At 43.8% G+C, this 21,309-nt stretch overlaps 1 protein-coding gene across 1 annotated transcript in view; it reads left to right on the top strand.

The window, feature by feature from the left end:
* The first annotated feature begins 2,913 nt into the window (after nt 1-2,913).
* Nucleotides 2,914-21,309, top strand: part of CCDC47 (coiled-coil domain containing 47) — a 28,489-nt gene continuing 10,093 nt past the window's right edge. The window contains exons 1-8 of the mRNA XM_081838171.1: nt 2,914-3,048; nt 9,571-9,833; nt 11,917-12,024; nt 13,393-13,567; nt 14,590-14,711; nt 16,715-16,780; nt 18,077-18,178; nt 19,188-19,298. Of these exons, the coding sequence (XP_081694297.1) occupies nt 9,576-9,833; nt 11,917-12,024; nt 13,393-13,567; nt 14,590-14,711; nt 16,715-16,780; nt 18,077-18,178; nt 19,188-19,298 (942 nt within the window). The 5' untranslated portion in view covers nt 2,914-3,048; nt 9,571-9,575. The remainder of the gene's footprint in view (nt 3,049-9,570; nt 9,834-11,916; nt 12,025-13,392; nt 13,568-14,589; nt 14,712-16,714; nt 16,781-18,076; nt 18,179-19,187; nt 19,299-21,309) is intronic.

The following is a 21,309-nucleotide window of genomic DNA, read 5'->3' as shown; positions in this document are numbered from 1 at the left end:
TGTCTGAAGACTTGTAATGAGAATTTTTATATCTATTTTCATTTAAATTTTGAGCTATTTTGTAATGAGTGTAATTAGAATTGGAAAACGTACACAATGCAATGATATAAAGGTTAATTTTGAAAGCCCTGAGGCAGAAGGGAAGGAATTCGATAGGCTCTAAAGAGCCAAAGTGGTAAAGTGGATAATATTAAATAGAAAATAAATTATATATATATATATATATATATGAATGAAATAATGAATCAGTATCATGTTACTGTCTCCCATCTAGCCCATCTTGTTTAGCATTACATACAGTGACTGGCAGCAGTATTCCAGCTCATGGGCATAGCCGGGGGGACAGGGAGGGGCAGCTGCCCCCCAGTCAATAAAACTACATAGCTGAGCTTCTGCCCCCCCAACAAAAGCCCCCCCCCCCAAATCCTGGCTATGCCCATGTTCCAGCTGGAGATGCCAGAGATAAAGTCAAGGACCTTTTGCACGCTAGGCATGTGTTTTACTACTAAGTTACAGCTTGGGGTTAGTAACAGTGGATTGAATTCTAGGGCTGCTGTAAGACATGTTTCTCACCGTCGGCACACATATCCGCTCATCCCAATAAAATGGGAATAAGAACTACACCAGGCCTCTGGATATATTTGAAAGGGTGTAGTGTGTGGTCATTTTTTAAAGGAGTAGACCTGTCATATTATTAATAGTAGGGCTATGAAGCTTTTTTTCTTTTCTATTTACCGGCACCTTAATGATTATGGCATAAGCTTTTGTGTACTACAGTCCACTTCATCAGCTGAAAGTTTATGCCGTAATAATAAATGTAATAATAATAATAATAATAATGATAATGATAAATTATTATTTATACCCCGCCCATCTGGCTGGGCCTCCCCAGCCACTCTGGGTGGCTTCCATAGAAACCAAAAATACAGTAAAATATCACACGTTAAAAACTTCCCTGAACAGGGCTGCCTTATGATGTCTTCTGAATGTCAGGTAGTTGTTTATCGCTTTGACATCTGCTGGAAGGGCGTTCCACAGGGCGGGCGCCACTACCGAGAAGGCCCTCTGCCTGGTTCCCTGTAGCTTTGCTTCTCGCAATGAGGGAACCGCCAGAAAACCCTCGGCGCTGGACCTCAGCGTCCGGGCAGAATAATGGGGGTGGAGACGCTCCTTCAGGTATACTGGACCGAGGCCGTTTAGGGCTTTAAAGGTCAGCACCAACACTTTGAATTGTGCTCGGAAACGTACTTGTGTTATATGGTCTCGGCGGCCGCCCCCAGTCACCAGTCTAACTGCCGCATTCTGGATTAGTTGTAGTTTCCGAGTCACCTTCAAAGGTAGCCCCACGTAGAGTGCATTGCAGTAGTCCAAGCGGGAGATAACCAGAGCATGCACCACTCTGGTGAGACAGTCCGCAGGCAGATAGGGTCTCAGCCTGCGTACCAGATGGAGCTGGTAAACAGCTGCCCTGGACACAGATTTGACCTGTGCCTCCATGGACAGCTGTGAGTCCAAAATGACTCCCAGGCTGTGCACCTGGTCCTTCAGGGGCACAGTTACCCCATTCAGGACCAGGGAATCCTCCACACCTGCCCGCCTCCTGTCCCCCAAAAACAGTACTTCTGTCTTGTCAGGATTCCACCTCAATCTGTTAGCCGCCATCCATCCTCCAACCGCCTCCAGACACTCACACAGGACCTTCACCGCCTTCACTGGTTCTGATTTAAAAGAGAGGTAGAGCCTCAATGTGTTCGAGCCTCAAGTCTTGCGGAATTTCCCGGACATGTGTGTGTGTGTGTGTGTTTGTTTATTTATTTTTGGGAGATTTGGCAACCCCAGCCCACACCAGAGCATGAAGAAAGTATTCTCTCCCCCCACCACCCATCCCTTTCTGGAAGTGTCTCAACCAGCTTCTCACACGTTTCTGGAGGAAATAACAACAACAACAATAATAAAACCCTTGTGCCTTCCTTTTGCCATTGCAAACAGAGTAAAAAACAACAACAAACCCTAATCAAGGTCCAAGAGATTTTATCAGCCTCTGCAGCCGCTTGGGGGGGGGGAGGGGGGGACAGATGCAGGGCTGGATTTAGGTTTGATGAGGCTGTAAGCTACTGAAGGTAATGGGGCCTTTTCTATGTCCAGCTGTCCTTTGTCAACAACAAATTGTCGCTGTTTTTTGTGTTGAATATATGCTGTATGGTAATTTATGGACCTAATAGTAACAAAACATGTATTTTATCAAAGTAATTGCTGAACTGAAATACAATGAAGAAGTATATAGTTAAATACAATTAAGAAGTATATTAATAGTGAAATAATTATTAAGCTCTAACTTAAAATGATTTTTTATTCATAACTAAATAATGCAAACACCCTGGCATTTGGCTATAACAAAAGTTCCTTTAGAAACGCAATTTTCAAAGACTCATAATCTAGTCCCTAGGAACTTGCTATAACATGAAATAATAATAGGTGTAAATATATGAATGCAAACTACTAATAATTATAAATAGCAGAATGTAGGCACCCTATATATAGAAATGAGCAAACCAGTGATATTTTAGGGGACAGGCAAGCAGACGGGGCCCATGACTTACATCATGGGAGCCTACACAACACAAAACACTGTTGCTGTATGTAGGTTTGATTTGATTTGATTTTTATCTTGTGTATTTTGGAAATGTACATCCAGTTCCCCCCTTTAATTTTTTGGGGGGCCCCAAGAAGGTGAAGCCCTAAACTATAGCTTGTTTAGCTTATAAGTAAACCCGGCACTGCCCCTTTCCCTAACCCCGAAGGGAAGCAGGGCAAAGGCCTCCAAGTCCGCCCTGCTCCCAGCCACTCCTCCTCCTCCTCCTCCTCCTCCTCCTCCTCCCTCCGCCTCTCACCTTTCTTTGGCCTTCAGGCGAGAGGCGCCTGCGCAGACTTACGCAACTCGCGTACCTTACGGGAGGAGGAGGAAGAAAACCTCGAGCGTAAAGTCCGGCAGGCAGGCAGGCGAGCTGGGCCTCGGGAACGTCGTTGTAGCGGCCGCGCCGGCCTCAGGTACCCCGGGGTTGCGCCGGGTGGGTCAGTTTGAGGGGTTCGAGGTACGGGGAGAGGGGCGAGGGCTAAGGGGAGTCCGCTGGGCCCTTCTCTCGCCCTCCCAGGCCTCTGGCTGGTTCCTAAGCGAGTCAAAAGCGGCTCCATAGGGGTAGACAGTTGGCTGCCCCCTTTCCAGGCCTGGGACGAAATCTCCTTTGGAATTTGTAGGTCAGTGTCCAAGACACGTGTGTACGTACGACACGTGTGTAGCCGACCCCACCCCGGTCGTGGGAACGGTGTTGAAATAACTGTTTCGTTAGCTGCTTCTGCTGCCGCTGTTACAAGGAAAGGTGTTTTGTTTTTTTGTTTCCTCCCCCCGTTCTCTTTTATTGTACTTAATTATTATTTACAGTGCTTTTCAATTGAGTGTTGCTTGCAAGCTGCCCAAGGTTGCTTTTGTTTTTATTGCTGGGTAGCTATATAAATAATAAAAAGAGGGGGTTATAGAAGCAGAGATTGGGTACTAAGGTGGTGGGACCGGTTGTTTATCTTGATGGGGGAAGGGAGTGTGTGTGTGTATGCAACACACGTGTGTGTTCATTGGGAGAGGACGAAATATCTTAACAGTACGGCATAGAGATAGGGGGAATGCTGTTTTATGTCACATAGCTCAGATGGCTCTCTCATAGGAGCTCTTGGAGTTCCTGCAGCTCCGTGTGTGGGAATTTTGTGACCTGTTTGGTAAAACATGGTGGAAAAATCCAAAGTACATAATCTCTTATACGCTTAGAAAATGGATGCTGGCTTCTTGGAATTCAACAGCATAATTTTTTCTTTTTTCCAGCCTCCGTTTTCTTTTCACCTGACAGTATACAGTGCTTGTCCAAAATCACTTAATGTGGCTTAGTTTTACCTGCTGAAGCTCTTTAACTACCTGCCATACTCAGATTTGGAATAAAAAACCACTGGAGGGAAGAGCACATTTGTGCTCCTGGTTGGCCACTGTGAGAACAGCATGTTGGACAAGATGGCCTGATCTGACAGGCTTTTATTCTGCTCTTAAAAGGGACAGATAATTTCCTGGTGCATGCTTGGGAATGGGGAGACTACTGGATGGGGTGGAGTGGGGAGACTTTTTCAGCAAAATTGAGTATAGTTCTGAAAGGGTACAGTTTTAAATCAGGCTTGGATAAACCTATTTTGTTTTTTCCTACAATCCAGTGGTTCACCAGCTTGAGTTTGAGGTGAAATGATAGCTAGGATAGAAGAGCCAGATACAGAGATATCTCATTACTTGCTGCTCCTAGGATGTATGTATGTATGTACAAGGCAGTGAGCTAGGCTGCTGTTATAACTAGAGTAGCCTTCTCCAGCCCCAACCTGGTGTCCCCTCTGGGTGTTTTAAACTGCACCTCCCATTATCACTAATTCCACCATGCTGCCTGGTGTTGATGGCAGGGGTCCAAAACATTTGGAGGGCACCAGGTTGGGGCACACTGGACTCAAATTGCCCCTTGCCCGTGAAGCTCACTGGTTGACCACCTTTTTTAAAAAAAACAAAAACAAAAGTTTAAAATCTTTACATATAAATTCCAGCTTTTCAATTGCTTATACATTTCTTAAACTTTCCGCCTTTCCTTTCGTGTTGTTCTTAATCCCATCCCATTCATTCTATTAGACATTTCACCTAACACATACATATTCTTCTTTTTCAAATACTATCATTTTTCTTCAGCTGCTCATATTTTGAATGGTGCTCACAATTTCATCTGATTACGATATTTTTTTCAGATATTCCAAAAGCTTGTTGACCTTGAACTGGTCTCTCCCTCTCTTTCAAACCTTTCAGGGTTGTTGTGAGAGCAGACAGAATTGGTGGGAAATCTACAGCTAACCTATGCATCGGGGTTTCTGACAGCCTAGTTTGGTGGAAGCCTTTTTGATGTTACTGTGTTAAACAGTTGCAGGTCAGAAACTCCTACTGTGATCGTCAGGTAATCTATCTGAAGAGCTCAGTCTTACCTTCCACCTGTGCCTTCTCTAAATAGATAGGTATATTATTAGGAAGACCAGAAGTACCAGGCATATTAAGGGTAGGGTGATTTTATTTTATTATTTATTTATTTCACAAAATTTGTACACCCATTTTGTCATAAAAGCCCAACACTCCGCCCTCAGCCCCAGCTTATTTATCTCCCTAACCTCCCTACACAGGTGGCGCTGTGGGTTAAACCACAGAGCCTAGGACTTGCCGATCAGAAGGTCAGCGGTTCGAATCCCCGCAACGGGGTGAGCTCCCGTTGCTCAGTTCCTGCTCCTGCCAACCTAGCAGTTCAAAAGCACGTCAAAGTGCAAGTAGATAAATAGGTACCGCTCCGGAGGAAAGTCAACAGCGTTTCCGTGTGCTGTTCTGGTTCGCCAGAGGCGGCTTAGTCATGCTGGCCACATGACCTGGAAGCTGTATGCCGACTCCCTCAGCCAATAAAGCGAGATGAGTGCCGCAACCCCAGAGTCGGTCACGACTGGACCTAATGGTCAGGGGTCCCTTTACCATTAACCTTCCTACAAGCAAGCAAGCAACGCCTCCTGCATGTAACCTGCTCCTACTCCTCCCTCTTCAATCATCTTCTGGTCGTGGGGAAAGGGTTGAACAGGAGAGGGAGGTGTGGAAGTCCTTGACGCTATGCCAGCCTGACCTCTCTCTCCTGGCACTCCTCTTCATTCTCCTATCCTGTAGCTTCTCCTGCCTCCCTCTTGCCTCCTGGTTGTTACAGACTCCCCCAGATCACTGATCCCTCCTTCTTAGTCGTTCTCGCAATTCCCCTTCTCCCGGTTGTCCACTCATCGGTATTCAGCCACCACTCCTTAGTGTCCAGCCCAGTCCCTGATAATGGCCAGGCAAGTATAGAGACTGGGCTACATTTTTAGTTTGAAAGCAGCTGTTGCTCTGCACACTTGAGTCAATTTGGCGTTCCGAGAGTGTGTGCCAAAAGCAGTACAGCAGCCTATTTCTCCTCCACGCATCCTTTTTTATTTCCCAAGCCTGCCTGCTTATAAAACGTAGCTGATGGATGGGAGTGCTCTGGCTGCTCTTGCTAATTTTAGATTGCCTAACCTAGATTGCGTTCCTTTTAAGGAGCTACTCCTTGTAACTGTGGAATACGGAAGGCTCCGTGTTGCAAGCGGCAGGTACTGACAACAGGCATTGACAGTGTCAGTCTGTAACATAACCCTAACAAGGACCTCATCTCCCAACGATACTGTGATGTGAGATTTGCAGATGGGTGCAATTTGTTTTTTATTGATTGCTGTCTAAAACAGCAGTCTTCTTCCAGCAGCAAATGGAAACTTCCCAGTGCTACACAGTAATTTACTAACTATACTGAGAAGTGTTATATGAGTTATGAACGATGGCAGTTGCTTGTACAGCAGGTGAGCTGTATTGTAACCAGGGTGGATTTGATTTAAATCAAATCTATTTAAATCACTTGTCAGAAAGACTTGATTTAAATCACGAGTCAGTAAGGCTTGATTTTAAATCATTTTTTTTAACAGAAAGACTCATTTTTGCTGGTATAATTTAATATTTACAACCAGATGAAGGTTTCGTTTTTGGAATAATAAATTTTCAGAGTAGTTTTTACAGTTATCAAAGTTATATCAGTTATATCAAAGTTATATCAAAGTTATATATAGTTATATCAAAAATTTGGCTATACTATTAGAAATACATTGACAGATAATCATTTCCTTAATAACAATTTAACAGTTTATTTAACTGAAACAATAACATTATAGCATATGTATCCATGTTTGTTAACTGGTGTGGTTAAACAATTAAAAAAAAACACACCTTAGACTGAGTTTTAGCACACATGAAAAACTTAAAACACATCCTTACTTCCTGATGAATAGCCTTTGGACTATAATGTAACTTAAAAAGAAAACTATCTTTAGAAAGATTTTTCCTCCAAAAGCATTTCATTTTAAAAATCCAATTTAAATAACCCCCCCCCGATTATTTATTTATTTTTAAATCATTGATTTTTATCCACCCTGATTGTAACATAGGCATACGTTATATATAGTGAAGTCCAACATTGGTCTGGTTCACACATAGTGCTATTTTAACTATAGTTAAACCATGGCTTAGTATTGTGAGCTAACTGTGTCCAGAGGCTTATATATGATTTGTTTACTGCCTGCAAACCACAGTCTGAAGCCATGGTTTTTTGTTGACTTAGAAACCATGAGAGCCAGTGTGGTGTAGTGGTTAAGAGCGATAGACTCGTAATCTGGGGAACTGGGTTCACGTCTCTGCTCCTCCACATGCAGCTGCTGGGTGACCTTGGGCCAGTCACACTTCTCTGAAGTCTCTCAGCCCCACTCACCTCACAGAGTGTTTGTTGTGGGGGAGGAAGGGAAAGGAGAATGTTAGCCGCTTTGAGACTCCTTAAAGGGAGTGAAAGGCGGGATATCAAATCCAAACTCTTCTTCTTCTTCTTCTTTTATCCATGGCTTGAACTAAGCAGTCTTCCTTAACTAACTATGGTTTATTTGGCATCCCACCCCACACTTGCCAAGCTGCAGCAAACGAGAGCAGCTGCAAAATGAACCAAATTTTGGAGAAACAAGCCATGCTTTGTTTGATCACAACTTGTTAACTCAAGGTTTGTCAAATAAATTATAGCTTATCATGATGTGCAGATCAGGCAATTGTCTGTTGGACATTTTTAGCTTAGACTCTCAATAAACTTTTGACAAAGTCAATCATTTCCACCATTTGCATGCACATGTATGTGTGTGGGTTGACTGGTGACTGTCATCCTATATACAACCTTCTGTTGGAGGTTGCACTTCTTAGCTGTGACTGCTAAACAGAATGGAGTCTCCAGACACTGTACTTCTGAATACTAGACGTTTGGGATAAGTAACAGGGGATGGTTTTTGACTTCATGCTTTGATTGCGGGCTCCCATAGTCATTTTGCTGATCACTTTTGAAAAAGAGGGACTGAACTATATGGATACTTTGGTAACCCAGCTCTTAAATTAGATAGTTTGCAATCCTATACCCATTTACCTGAGAGTAAGCCCCACTGAACTCAGGGGGACTTACTTCTGTGCAGACAGGCATTGGATTGCACTATCAGTAAACAAAAGGTGGGTAGTCCAAACCAATGATTGGCAGACCTGTCACCCTATGGTGACAGAAAGGAGAACAAGCTCAAATTCTAGTGTGTTCAGGAAGAGGTTTTGTCCTTCTACCCTCTGAGTAGTCTCTTTCCTCTTTTATATCTGAGTAATTGAGAAGTGTGGTGCAATGCGACTTCTGTGTAGCTACAAAGAAACTTAGGGTGTGGCTCTCCCCCTCCCCTGAAATTTTTTGTTCAGTTTTTGTTATAACAAATCAACAACAGATTTAGTACACCTATTCAAAAACAGAGGGTAACAAATTAGCAACAGATTTAGTAGTACAGTAGTACCTCGGGTTACATACGCTTCAGGTTACAGACTGACCCAGAAATAGTACCTCGGGTTAAGAACTTTGCTTCAGGATGAGAACAGAAATCGCGCTCCGGCGGCACGGCAGCAGCGGGAGGCCCCATTAACTAAAGTGGTTCTTCAGGTTAAGAACAGTTTCAGGTTAAGAACGGACCTCCGGAAAGAATTAAGTACTTAACCCGAGGTACCACTGTACACCTATTCAAAAACAGAGGGTGACTTTGGCCATGTACCTATACAGTCATACCTCGGGTTGAATATGCTTCAGGTTGAGTGCTTTCGGGTTACGCTCCGCGGCAACCCGAAAGTAACGGAGTGCGTTACTTCCAGGTTTCGCCGCATGCGCAGACGCTCAAAATGACGTCACGCACATGCGCGGAAGCGGCAAAACGTGATCCGTGCATGCGCCGACGCGTCTTACTTTTTATTCAGGATACAAACAGGGCTGCAGAACGGATCCCGTTCGCATCCCGAGGTGCCACTGTAATTTCTTTTACTTTCACGGGTTTCATGTCAATTAGTTGAAGAACTGTCTACATTTGCTCTTAAAACAGTCCAGATTTGTGCATATGCAGCTATTAGTACCAATCTGTAGTGAAAGTGTCCACATGCTTCTTTCAGTACTTCAAGCTTCTAAGTGAGCTTCTCTGTCAATGCAATTTTTCATAATTAGCCAAACCAGTAGTCCAAATTTGCCCCTTTTAGGTCTTGCCGGTAACACGCAGGAGGTGGCCTTTTGCTCTTAGAACCACGTGTCTGCCCACAACTGTTTCTCTGGCCCACGGAAACATCTTACATTTCCTAGAGGAGCATAGTGTAGAAGTGTTGTAACATGACCACCCCATCTTTATTTGTGCACCTGATACATAAATGACATGCAGCTATAACTGCAGATTGATAAATTTCCCAGTGTGCTGCTTGCAGCCGACAGGGAGTTGCCAGCCTCTTCAGTTGCTATTTTAGGACGGGGCACGCGCTGGATGTTTCTGTATTCCCAGGTCTGAAGATTTCGGTATTTGCTGCCTTTTTGCTTTTCCCAGCAATAATGAGAAGCGTGTGCTTCCTGGTGGCCGTTCTCTTCATCCCGTGGGGCCTCGTTTGGGCAAAGTTCGATGAATTTGACGATGGTGATGACATTGTGGAATATGATGATAATGACTTCGCTGAGTTTGAAGATGTAATAGAAGATCCTGCGACTGAATCTCCCCAGCGGGTCGTCACGACCGAAGATGACGAGGAGGAGGCCACAGTTGAGCTTGAAGGTCAAGACGAAAATCTTGACTTTGAGGATGCTGATGCGCAGGTGATAAAGCCGGGGGAAGGGCCTGACCTGTTCTTTGCCATTTTTGGTTTGAGGGAGGGTTGCTGATGGTGGAGTTATGATGCTGGCCAGTCTATTCCACTGGCAAAACCAGATTTTATATATTAATTCGGTTTTATGTTGTATTTAATTAACGATTACATTGCTGTACTGTTTTTCACAAACGCTTCCAAAGTGGGGTACAAAGATGCAAAGCTTAACATTAGGGTTGCCATGTTTTGATGAGCAAAAAAGAGGACACTTTTGCTGACTTCTGCTTTTAACTATGGATCACTGTGATGAGAACGAGGAGGTGTCCTGGAAAAAGAGGACATATGGCAATCCTAAATTCAAAAGACCAATTAAGTTGAAGGAAAATAATCACTACAGAAAGCAGCAGCAACATTAAGCAAACAGTCAACACAGGGGCTCCTTGAAAAACAAAAGTATTGAGGCTTTTTTAATAAAACAAATTAGCGGGCATGGGGAGGCATAGGAACTTCTTGAGAAGGGGCATCTAATAACACTGGGGCATTAATGGTAACACCCCTGCTGTAGAGAAGCAGAATGCAGCATTGCTTGTGGCATGAGGTTTGGCAAGCATTCCCTCATGGCTGGATGTGGTCTTTGCAGCAAGCTTTGCCATGCCTTGGAAAGCAATCATGTGCACGTAAACTTGGAAGTAAGTCCCGCTCAGTTCAGGTAGGTAAATAGATGTAGGCTGGCAGTCTAAATACTTCAAATCTGCACCATCTTTCTGCATGTGGATTCATTTCCAGGTCGGACAATCGTGTAGGCTGTATTGAAGTAACCCATCACTGCAATCAGATGTATTCTTGGCATCCTCATTCTTTTGAAGTCGCATCCTTGCTAACTTGATTGATCTTGCACTGTACCTCAACTCACATGTTTGTGTCTGCCACCTCCCGTTTCATCCACTTGATGGAATAGGCTGTTGCTTGCGAAAGCTCATGCCACAATTAAGCAATCAGTCTCAAGGGAGTTACTGAGCTTTGTCTTCCAGTTACCACAGACCTACGGATTATCTTTAGGATTGCAAAGGCAGTAGGGCAGGGATGAGGAAGGTAATTCAGCTTGAGGGCCACATTCCATCACAGGCAACCTTCCATGGACTAGTTAGACACAGTGGATGGCACAGTTGATGAGACTTCTCTTGCTTTCTTCAGAAGGCTACATTCCAGGCCTGCAAAAGTCGAAGTTTTCTACATACACCCAGACATATCTCTCCATCCTTTTCCGGGCCAACAGGCAGCCTTATCACCAATCGGGAATACGTTTCAGCCAGGCAAAACTGCACTTGTGGAGTGCATGGAACAGAGCCAGTCGTGACTGAGGCCTGGGGAGAGCCCTGAAGGCCAGATGGAGGGCCGCATCCAGCCCCTGAACCTGAGGAGCATCTGTAGATAGGATTCTACTAAATTCAGACACCTGGAGACTTGGTGTCAATGGCACCTACCTTTTCAAGCCATGAGAGCGCTCTTGCATTAACTTCTTTTTAACGTTTACAGTAGGGCACATTGTGCCTTTGTTGTTTGCACAGCCTCCGAGCGTGGATTAACATTGCCACCTCTTTGCGTTGTGCCTGCGCTAAGAAGAAACGTAGCTGGCCATCCCATTCAATTTCGTTGCAGAAGCAGGTATGAAAGATTCAGCCTTCTTTTTCCTAGCTAGGCAACCATAGATGTGCTACACTCCACAGCCACCCAGATGCTATCAAACATAGCAGAGAAACCATTGCAAACAATTACCGGGTTTCCTAGAAGCAAGTTTAATGTCATATACCGAGCTACTCTGAATTGGATGAAGGTACATGCTGCTGTTATATTTAATCCAAAATCTCGGTTTGCTCAGGGGCCCAATGGATACTATTTTGGAGTTCTATGTGAGCTGCTGAGTTTTCCAAAGGAAGATTGAACTATAAGGATTAAATGTCACAATTCAGGGTGGCTCCTTCAGTTTAAAGCTGTATCTAGTGGCAGTTCCAACAGTAAATATAGATACAGTAGAAGTCTACTTTGTTGAAACATCTGACATTTTTCTGTATTTTTTTGCTTGCTTATTGTAGGAAGGTGATACAGAGAGTGAGCCTTACGACGATGAAGAGTTTGAAGGCTATGAGGAGAAACCTGATGCATCTCCCGGCAAGAGTAAAGATCCTATAACAATTGTTGATGTAAGCCTATGTACTAAGAGTTTTACATGTAGCCCCTAATTAACAGTAGCTCATAGTGGCTCTAACCTAATTCAACATCACTAAGCTTCATTGGGTTGTTTCCAACCAAATAATACAAGTAGATCCTGTTGAAATCAGCAGACTTGGCTAGCTTAAGTGGGTTGATTTCAGTGGGTTTGCTCTTGAGTATGACTTAGTTGGATGTAATTGTTCATGTGTTGAGTTTTCTTGCATTTGCTGTTTTCCACTATACTCCCCTCCCCCATTTCCACAGAAAGCATACAGATTTTTCTGTTGCTAGGCCCATCCCACATGAAGTTAGTCGACTGCCCAAAGTGATCTTCTGTTCTTTCAAAGATGCTGTGCAGTTGCTCGGTATCCTATCATTCTTTTCTAGTAACTGATATTTTGTACATTGCCTGACATTGCAGTAGCACACTGGCAGTGCCCAGGTTTTAGGCTGTAGAAAAGGTAATTAAATTTCATTAAGTTGTAGGGTTGAATGGGCCGCGGTAATCACTGAAGTATTTATTATTAATTAATTAATATTGCAGTAGTACCTTGGTTGTTGAACGGCTCCCGAACAAATCGGCTCCCGAATGTCGCAAAGTGTTCAGGTTTGCGAACATTTTTTTGGAAGCCAAACGTCCGATGTGGCTTCCGATTGAGTGCAGGAAGCTCCTGAAGCCAATCAGAAGCTGCGCCTTGGTTTTTGAATAGTTTTGGGAGTCGAACAGACTCCTGGAACGGATTAAGTTCGACAACCAAGGTATCACTGTATTATTATTAAATTAAATTTGTATACCGCCTTTCATCCGAAGATCACAGGGTGGTTCACAACATAAACATACAAAATGAGAACACATAATACAGAGCAAAGCAAAAACAAACCAATAACCCTTCCCCTCCCACAAATTTAAAAAGCCACAAAATGTTGGGTCAGCTAAGTTTGCTCATAGAGAAGTGTTTTTGCCTTGTGCCTAAAGATATGCAATGAAGGTGCCAGGCAAGCTTCCTTGGGGAGAGCATTTCACAAGCAGGGAGTCACTGTAGAAAAGGCCCATTCTCAAGTTGCTGCCCTCTGGGACTCTTAGGGAAAAGGGCACACAAAGACGGGGTCTCAGATGTTGAGCGCAGGGTGCAGGTTGGGTCATATGGGGAGAGGCATGCAAAGCACCGAGCCACTGCCCAACGCAGGATTGTTTTGATTCGATATATTATGTCTCAAAATTCGTAACTGGTAGTTCCTAACAGAATAAAAAAACACAAGGTGTCTCGTAACTCACAACCAGATCTTGTTGTTGTTGTTGAGCAACTGATTTCCTCCCAGAATGAAGTAATGTTAACAATGTCCAAATTCAACCACAGGTCCCTGCCCACCTCCAAAATAGCTGGGAGAGTTACTACATGGAAATCTTAATGGTGACGGGGCTGCTTGCTTACATCATGAACTACATCATTGGGAAGAATAAGAACAACCGCTTGGCTCAGGCCTGGTTCAATAGTCACCGGGAGCTGCTTGAAAGTAACTTTGCCCTTGTTGGTAAGTTGCATCCTAAAGCCTGCCTAGTAGCTTCTTACTCCTTCCCCAACACATGACCAGAGTTACGGGAGAGGTGCTGAGGATTCATAAAGTTGGGGTGGTTCAAAGCGTAGCTTGGCCCAAGAAGGTGGCATATAAAGGGGAGGAGAGAATGAATTTAAAGTGTGTGCAAAATCAGCCAAGTTCTTCAAACCTCCTCCCGAGTTTTTCAGTTTTCAGTTGTGTGAGCTGAGATGTCAAACGGAGGAGTGAGACATATCTTGCATTAGAGGGCTGAAGGCTGATGCTAAGGGAATCAAGTCTGGGTTGAAGAGGTAAAAACTGAATGCGGAAAGTGCAGAATCTTAGGGAGAGGCCAGCACTGAGCGAAGAGGGAACAATACTCCCAGGAAATCCATTGCAAGAAAAAGAGCAAGGTAAAATTGGGAAGAGTGCATTGCTGAAAGAGATAAAAGTGACAGTCTACTTAGAGATTGCAAAACTTAAGAGATTGTGAAGAGTTCACAAAGAGATCAGAGACGTACTTACAGAAGACAAGTTTGCAAGAGCGCACAAATTCAGTGAGCTGGGGATCGTTCCAAAAGGGGGTGCCACAGGAGGCTGCTGGAGGAGAAGTGGAATATCAGCGTAGAGCACAGAGCAAGGTTTCAGGCTTTTTGAAGCACACCTTTTTGCATGCCTGAGCAGACGATGTGGTACACAGATGGCATATGTAAGATCTGATCACATCCCATTTTTATGGTGGGAAGTTGGAGTGGAGGTGATCTCTTGGGTATACTGTTGCAGGTCATTTAAGGCTTTTCAGATCCCCATCTTTACGTTGCAGAGCCTGAAAGGCAGTCGCTGGAGTATTGGTGCAGCATGTTGCAGCTATCCCATCCCCATTGGAAGGCAGGCTGCAGTATTTCATACCGAGCAAAGCCTCTGAGTTGTCAGAAGCAGCCCTCCATATGGCACACTGCAGCGTTGTCTTAAGTATACACTAATAAACTTTCGTTGATCAGCTTATGCTTTCTTTTAAGGGGATGACGGCACAAATAAAGAAGCCACAAGCACGGGCAAGCTGAACCAAGAGAACGAACATATTTATAACCTGTGGTGCTCCGGGAGGGTGTGCTGTGAGGGCATGCTTATACAGCTCAAGGTATGAGAGAAAGCATCTCAAAGTGTTGTATGCATTACATGTCTGCAAGTTGAGTATTTAGGCAGCAGACTCCAAATGATTTCACTCTGTTAAAAAGCACAGGAAGATGAAGGTTGGCGGGGGGGACGGGGACGGACGCAGAGATTGCAAGACCCTATAGCGTAAATGCCAGTGAATCAAGCAGCACCTCTTTTTGGAATCAACTACCCAGGTAGTATTTCATTATATAAATAAGTGCCTTTGGGACAACATAGAATTAACACACCCACACAAACAATCCATATGAAATGGCAGTGGTGTTCACTGTATTATTGTTACAGTGGTACCTCGGGTTAAGTACTTAATTCATTCCGGGGGTCCATTCTTAACCTGAAACTGTTCTTAACCTGAAGCACCACTTTAGCTAATGGGGCCTCCTGCTGCCGCCTCACCGCTAGAGCACAATTTCTGTTCTCATCCTGAAGCAAAGTTCTTAACCTGAAGCACTATTTCTGGGTTAGCAGAGTCTGTAACCTGAAGCGTATGTAACCCGAGGTACCACTGAAATTTTAAATAACTGTGTGAAGAGAGCAGGAACAGAAAACTTGTTTCCAGATAGGAACTTCAGCTGAGCAAAAGAGAGAGAAAATTCTGAAGCAAACTGGGGAACCAAGAGCTCAGCCCCACCTTTTACCCTGGCAGAAGACAGGAGATGTGGGAAGGCAAGGCTCCATTCTGCTTAGCTGCTTGCATGAGGAACACAGTTCATCTGCCTTCCTGCCTCAGCAGACATGCCTCCCCAGCCTGATCTCCTGCTATGACAGGGCCCAGGCAAATGCTTGCATTCTGACTCAACGTCCTCCCTTCTGAAGTGCATCTGATCTCGTCATTGTACACATTTTGCGTCAGTGCACACCGTTTTGAGAGCCAGCGTGGTGTAGTGGTTAAGAGCGGTGGACTCGTAATCTGGTGAACCAGGTTCGCTTCCCCACTCCTCCACATGCAGCTGCTGGGTGACCTTGGGCCAGTCACACTTCTCTGAAGTCTCTCAGCCCCACTCACCTCACAGAGTGTTTGTTGTGAGGGAGGAAGAGAAAGGAGAATGTTAGCGCCTTTGAGACTCCTTCGGGTCGTGATAAAGCGGGATATCAAATCCAAACTCTTTTTCTTTTGCACAGGGGGAAATGGAGGATGAGGACAGAATATTACATTACAGTGTTGCTGTCACTGACGGCTGTTTATTTGGTTTAATTAACAATCTTGAAATGTTTAATCATTACATGGTTTACTTGTTAGGTTAAGCTGTATGTAACTTGCCCTAGGACCACATGGCAAAGGGTGGACTAGACACACGATGGGGCTAGACCTGCTGGAGCAGCTTCTCAGCAGGAGCGTAGTGCTGCTTGCTGGGAGCGGTAAGACAGTGACTAGGTTGGGGCTGCACAGGTGCACCAGTGAGAGGGCAGTGTTGGTTCTGCAGCATGCCTGCATAGCTCAAATATCACCACTCTCTTCCTCCTCTTCCTCCTCCTGTTAAGCAGCAGCAATGCTCCACCCTGCTGGGCTAGCTGCTCCTGGGGTTGCAAATGCATTTAAATAAAAATAAATGTGTGGAGAACACAAATGATCCCAGAAGGTTGGTATTGAAATTGCACAATGCAGCAGCTTTGCTGAAGATAATCATGCCTTGGTCTAGTGTGCCATGGCACACGTTAAGTTTCCAGGTGGAAGAAGATATTGCTAACTTCTCCAAGCCAGGCCATTTTGAATTCTGTGGTGGAAGAAGAGCAGGGTTTAAATGTAATAATATGAAAGAAGCAATAAATACCAAGCTCAGATGATTATTGGGAGCTGCAGTAGATCTTCCTTGCACTAGCAGGACGCGCCAGTATTTACATTTGTGAGGCAGGGAGTCCTATGGTACATCTCACATAAGTTGATTTTAATGGGCCTTGCAAGAACATGCCATTCTATGCTGCAAGTCTGGAGCAGGGTTTCACCACGGTCCAAATGCTGTCTTTCAGTTTCTCAAGAGACAAGACTTGCTGAACGTTCTCGCTCGCATGATGAGGCCATCCTGTGACCAAGTGGTAAGTGTTTAGTTCTGTGGCCTAAGGGAGCTTTTTAAGTTCATGAAACTATATTTGAGGTGCATGTTACACACAGAAATGAGTGAATTCCATGCTGCCACAGTATTGCTGAGAATGTTGTTACTTAATAAAAGCAACTCCCCCAAGTTTCTAGAGCCAGCGTGGTGTAGTGGTTAAGAGCAGTGGACTCGTAATCTGGGGAACCGGGTTTGATTCCCCGCTCCTCCACATGCAGCTGCTGGGTGACCTTGGGCCAGTCACACTTCTCTGAAGTCTTTCAGCCCCACTCACCTCACAGAGTGTTTGTTGTGGGGGAGGAAGGGAAAGGAGAATGTTAGCCGCTTTGAGACTCCTTCGGGTAGTGATAAAGCGGGATATCAAATCCAAACTACTACTACCACTTGAGCCTGCGAAGGCAGACTTCTTAACCTGTGGTGTTTGCTGAAATTCTCAGAAGCCCGAGGGAGTCTCAGCAGAATTTTGGAATAGGGAGCATGGGGTTGTATTGCTCTGCATAAGAACTTGCCTGGCTCCATGTCCATCAGAATCAGAGTATGTTACGCAGAAATAATTATACACACATTTTGTAATTTATTCTGGCTGCGGAATTCTGTGCTTCTTTGTCTAGAACTACTGAGAGTTGCTCTTGCTGCATGCTGCAACTGAAAGCGTGTAGCAATGCCAGCCGCTAATAATACTCTCTGTCATTCATTCCTAACCCAAAGTTAGGAATTACTGTCCAAAACGGGAATAGCTGTGTAGGCATGCAATGAGAGGTTGTCCTGCCAATTCCTTCCATTTCCCTGCCATCATAAGGGGCTTGAATGTAGGACTGTGATTTCTTTTACTGGGAATATCCTTTGCAGTAGAATTAAGCGACGCAATGCTTCACTTACTGGGTGGGTTAAAAAGACTGCAGTTCAGTTTAATGTGGTTCGAACAAAACCGTTGACACTGCTTAGGGTGAAGAAGTATGCAGTAAGTTGTTCTAGCAGTGGTAACACCTTGCTGCTAGAGGGGACCTATTATTTGCTCACCTGGTGTTGTGTTATGAAGGAGAAGTAGTCATTTATGTTATGCCCTCTTTTAATTATATTTTAGAGGACCTTTGTAATTACCTTGGGGCTCCCATCCAACCTGACCCTGATCTTTGCTGATAGCCCTTTGTAAAGTCTGAATCTATTTATGCTTTTGGCAATGGCATGGAGTCCTGGCCACTGCTTTCCTCTTTCTTGTACTTATGTCCTTTTTTTGTATGCAAGCCTGGATGTGACAATCATTCTGTCTGTTTCGCAGCAAATAAAAGTTACCATGAACGACGACGACATGGATACCTACGTGTTTGCTGTTGGGACAAGAAAAGCTTTGGTGCGGCTTCAGAAGGAAATGCAGGACCTGGTATGTTCCGGGACATTGGGAGGAAACCAGAATATATGTAATGTACTTGAAAATGCATAAAAATGGCATTTGGCCCTAAATTGCCTTAATGGTACGCTTCTTTAAACCACCTGATGTAGTCTGCCGCTAAGAGCCCTGACTTGGGTGCAGTCGTTGCATTTGCTGAACATAATTCAGCACAGTGGGGTGGTACAAATGTACTGCTAAGCAATGGTTTTGTGCTACGTGAAGGAAGTCTGGCAGGACCCTCTGCCTCATGTTTTGTCGTCCCTTCATTCTCTGCAATTCCCTCCCTGGTTTGTCACAATCCGTAGTTTCTTTTGTGCCATTTGAACTAACAGACAGTGGTTTGTGGTTGCTCAGCAAATCAAAATCGAAAACCACAGCATGGTTCTATTTTCTGCCTCAAGCCAGGAAGGGAAGGAATTTCAGCATGCGAAGAGAGGCTAGAGGAAAAGCATTGGTGGTACACCCAATTTCCTTTATGATGAAAATGAGTTTTTTATACTCACTGTATTATGAAAGTGCAGGTGATACACCTGAGTGATGAGCATACGTGCTCACCTTAGTCTATCATTCATAAGAACTAATTCAAAAATTCCTTTTAGTGCCTATAGAATTTCAAAATTCAGCCTCTATGCCAGTTATAAAAAAGATATAAAGTTTGTTAATTTGGAGCATTTTTGTCTATAGTTTACTTAGACATGCCATTAAAATGCCCTAATGTACCCTGAGGCTTCAGGGAGGTCATTAAAAACACCCCCCACCACACAAATGTAATAAAAAACAAAATTGTTGTGTATGCATATGCATGCTTTTTCTTTGGGGTCTATTGAGTCTTCAGAGGCACGCGGCAGTCTATGAATTGACCAGGGCTTCAGTTCTAGCTTTTGGGAACTTAAACGAGTTAACAAGGTTTAAGTAAATTGTACGAACACCTGTTTACTTAAGGGGAGATAAACACAGTCCAGACCATGCTTGTCATAAGGTGGCAATTTCTTCTTGGCAGAGTGAGTTCTGCAGTGACAAGCCCAAGACCGCAGTGAAGTATGGGCTGCCAGAGTCATTGGCTATGCTGTCTGAGATGGGTGAGGTCACAGAAGGAATGATGGATACCAAGGTAATGTGGTTTGGGTTTTTTTGGTGTGTGTTTTTTTTAAAAAGATAAAATCTTTCAGGCTGTAGTTGGTGTGAACTCTCATGAGAGCTATAACAGGGTACTCAAATGCTTGAACTTTGTCTTCTGAGATCCCCATCTACAAAACTGCCCCTTGGAATCACCTTACTCATTCCCCACCCCCCACCCCAAAAATGAATCCTTCTGTCTTGGATAGCTATGAAAAATGGAACATTCAGCTTTGTGGGGTTGTTGTTGTTGTTTAGTCGTTTGGTCGTGTCCGACTCTTCGTGACCCCATGGACCAGAGCACGCCAGGCACTCCTGTCTTCCACTGCCTCCCACATTTTGGTCAAACTCATGCTGGTAGCTTCGAGAACACTGTCCAACCATCTCATCCTCTGTCATCCCCTTCTCCTTGTGCCCTCCATCTTTCCCAACATCAGGGTCTTTTCCAGGGAGTCTTCTCTTCTCATGAGGTGGCCAAAGTATTGGAGCCTCAGCTTCACGATCTGTCCTTCCAGTGAGCACTCAGGGCTCCCAATTGCAGTAAGAATGATACCTTGCTGGTGTTGATAATTTGAGGGTTGCCCCGGTGTCATGGGAAAGTATCTTAGATTATTGTACCATCTCCCACTATTTTTTCCAAGTTTGACCACACTTCTCCCATATTTGCATATTCCCTAATTGTTCCTTGTTTTCCAATTCTTCGTTATAACATACAACCATAAGTTCACGCAAGATCAGGATGATGATGATAAAGATTTTTAAACTGATTTCCCACCTTTCACCAGCAGGTCACAGGGCCAGTTGCAACAATTTGAAACCCAGTATTTACAAAAAGGTTAGAACAAATGACAGTCTCAGGAATAGGGTGCAAAATGAAAACATTTTCAATATTTGCCAAAAGCTGTGGGGTGGGCATTCCCCAACTTAAGGGCTGCCAACAGATGTCTTCTCCCTTACTATTTCCCCCCTTTATATAGTGAAGATATTTTAATGCAGGGCTCAGGGTTTTTCCTGATTGATAGCTCTCTGGGGTTACAATGCCATAGCAACAACTAATATGTCTCATTGTTTTATTATTGTTCCTGGATTCTGAAACCATTCTTCCTAATACAACAGCGTAGCCACATGGTAATAGCGGTTTATACAGGGAAAGAAAGCCCTCCTTCTGATGTTAGCTGATATGGTATTACATTGACTCTGAGCACTCTGGGCTTTTCTGACCAAAGAAAATTTAGCTGTACCTTCTGTCATCTTGTGAGTCATGTGTTATTTCTCTTTAGTGGCATATTCATGAAGAAAAATAGGATTCGGGGCAATACATTTTCATTTTAATCATTGAAAATCTACCCAGCCCAGATTTTTTTTTTTTCATTTGTTACTTTCTTTTAGATGTTTTCTGTTTCTTGCAGCAGCTGACTGTGTTTGAATTCAGTCAGCTGGTCTCCATTTTAATTAGGCAGATCCGAAGAGATCTTTAGGGCACATTGTATTTGTTTACCATTTCATCTTCATTCCTTTTCAGTAGGGTAAAACCAAACTATTCTGATTTATTCAAGTTGATTTTATACCCAGGTACTTTGCTAGGATCTTTTGATATTTTGCACAACACTCAGGGAAAATATGTATAAAATGATGTACAGGTGGTACGTAACGCCCGTAAAATTGGAAAAAATATATAAAACTGGTGATAAATTATGCTGGAAATGCAAGATCAAGGAGGGCGATTTTTATCATATGTGGTGGTTGTGTGAGTCTATCAAAAAATTCTGGGAATCTATCTACAATGAACTAAAAAAAATCCTCAAATATACCTTTATAAAAAAACCCGAAGCCTTTCTGCTTGGAATAATTGGAAAGGAAATCAAAAAGGAAGATCAAACACTCTTTCAGTACGCGATAGTGGCTGCCAGAACTCTAATAGCGCAGAATTGGAAGACATCAAAAATCCCAACTATAAACGAGTGGCAATATAAATTATTTGATTATTCAGAATTGGCAAAAATGAC

The sequence above is a fragment of the Podarcis erhardii genome (assembly GCF_964252035.2).
Source record: "Podarcis erhardii genome assembly, chromosome: 13".
Taxonomy (NCBI): domain Eukaryota; kingdom Metazoa; phylum Chordata; class Lepidosauria; order Squamata; family Lacertidae; genus Podarcis; species Podarcis erhardii.
This window is presented reverse-complemented; position numbering and strand designations above follow the sequence as displayed.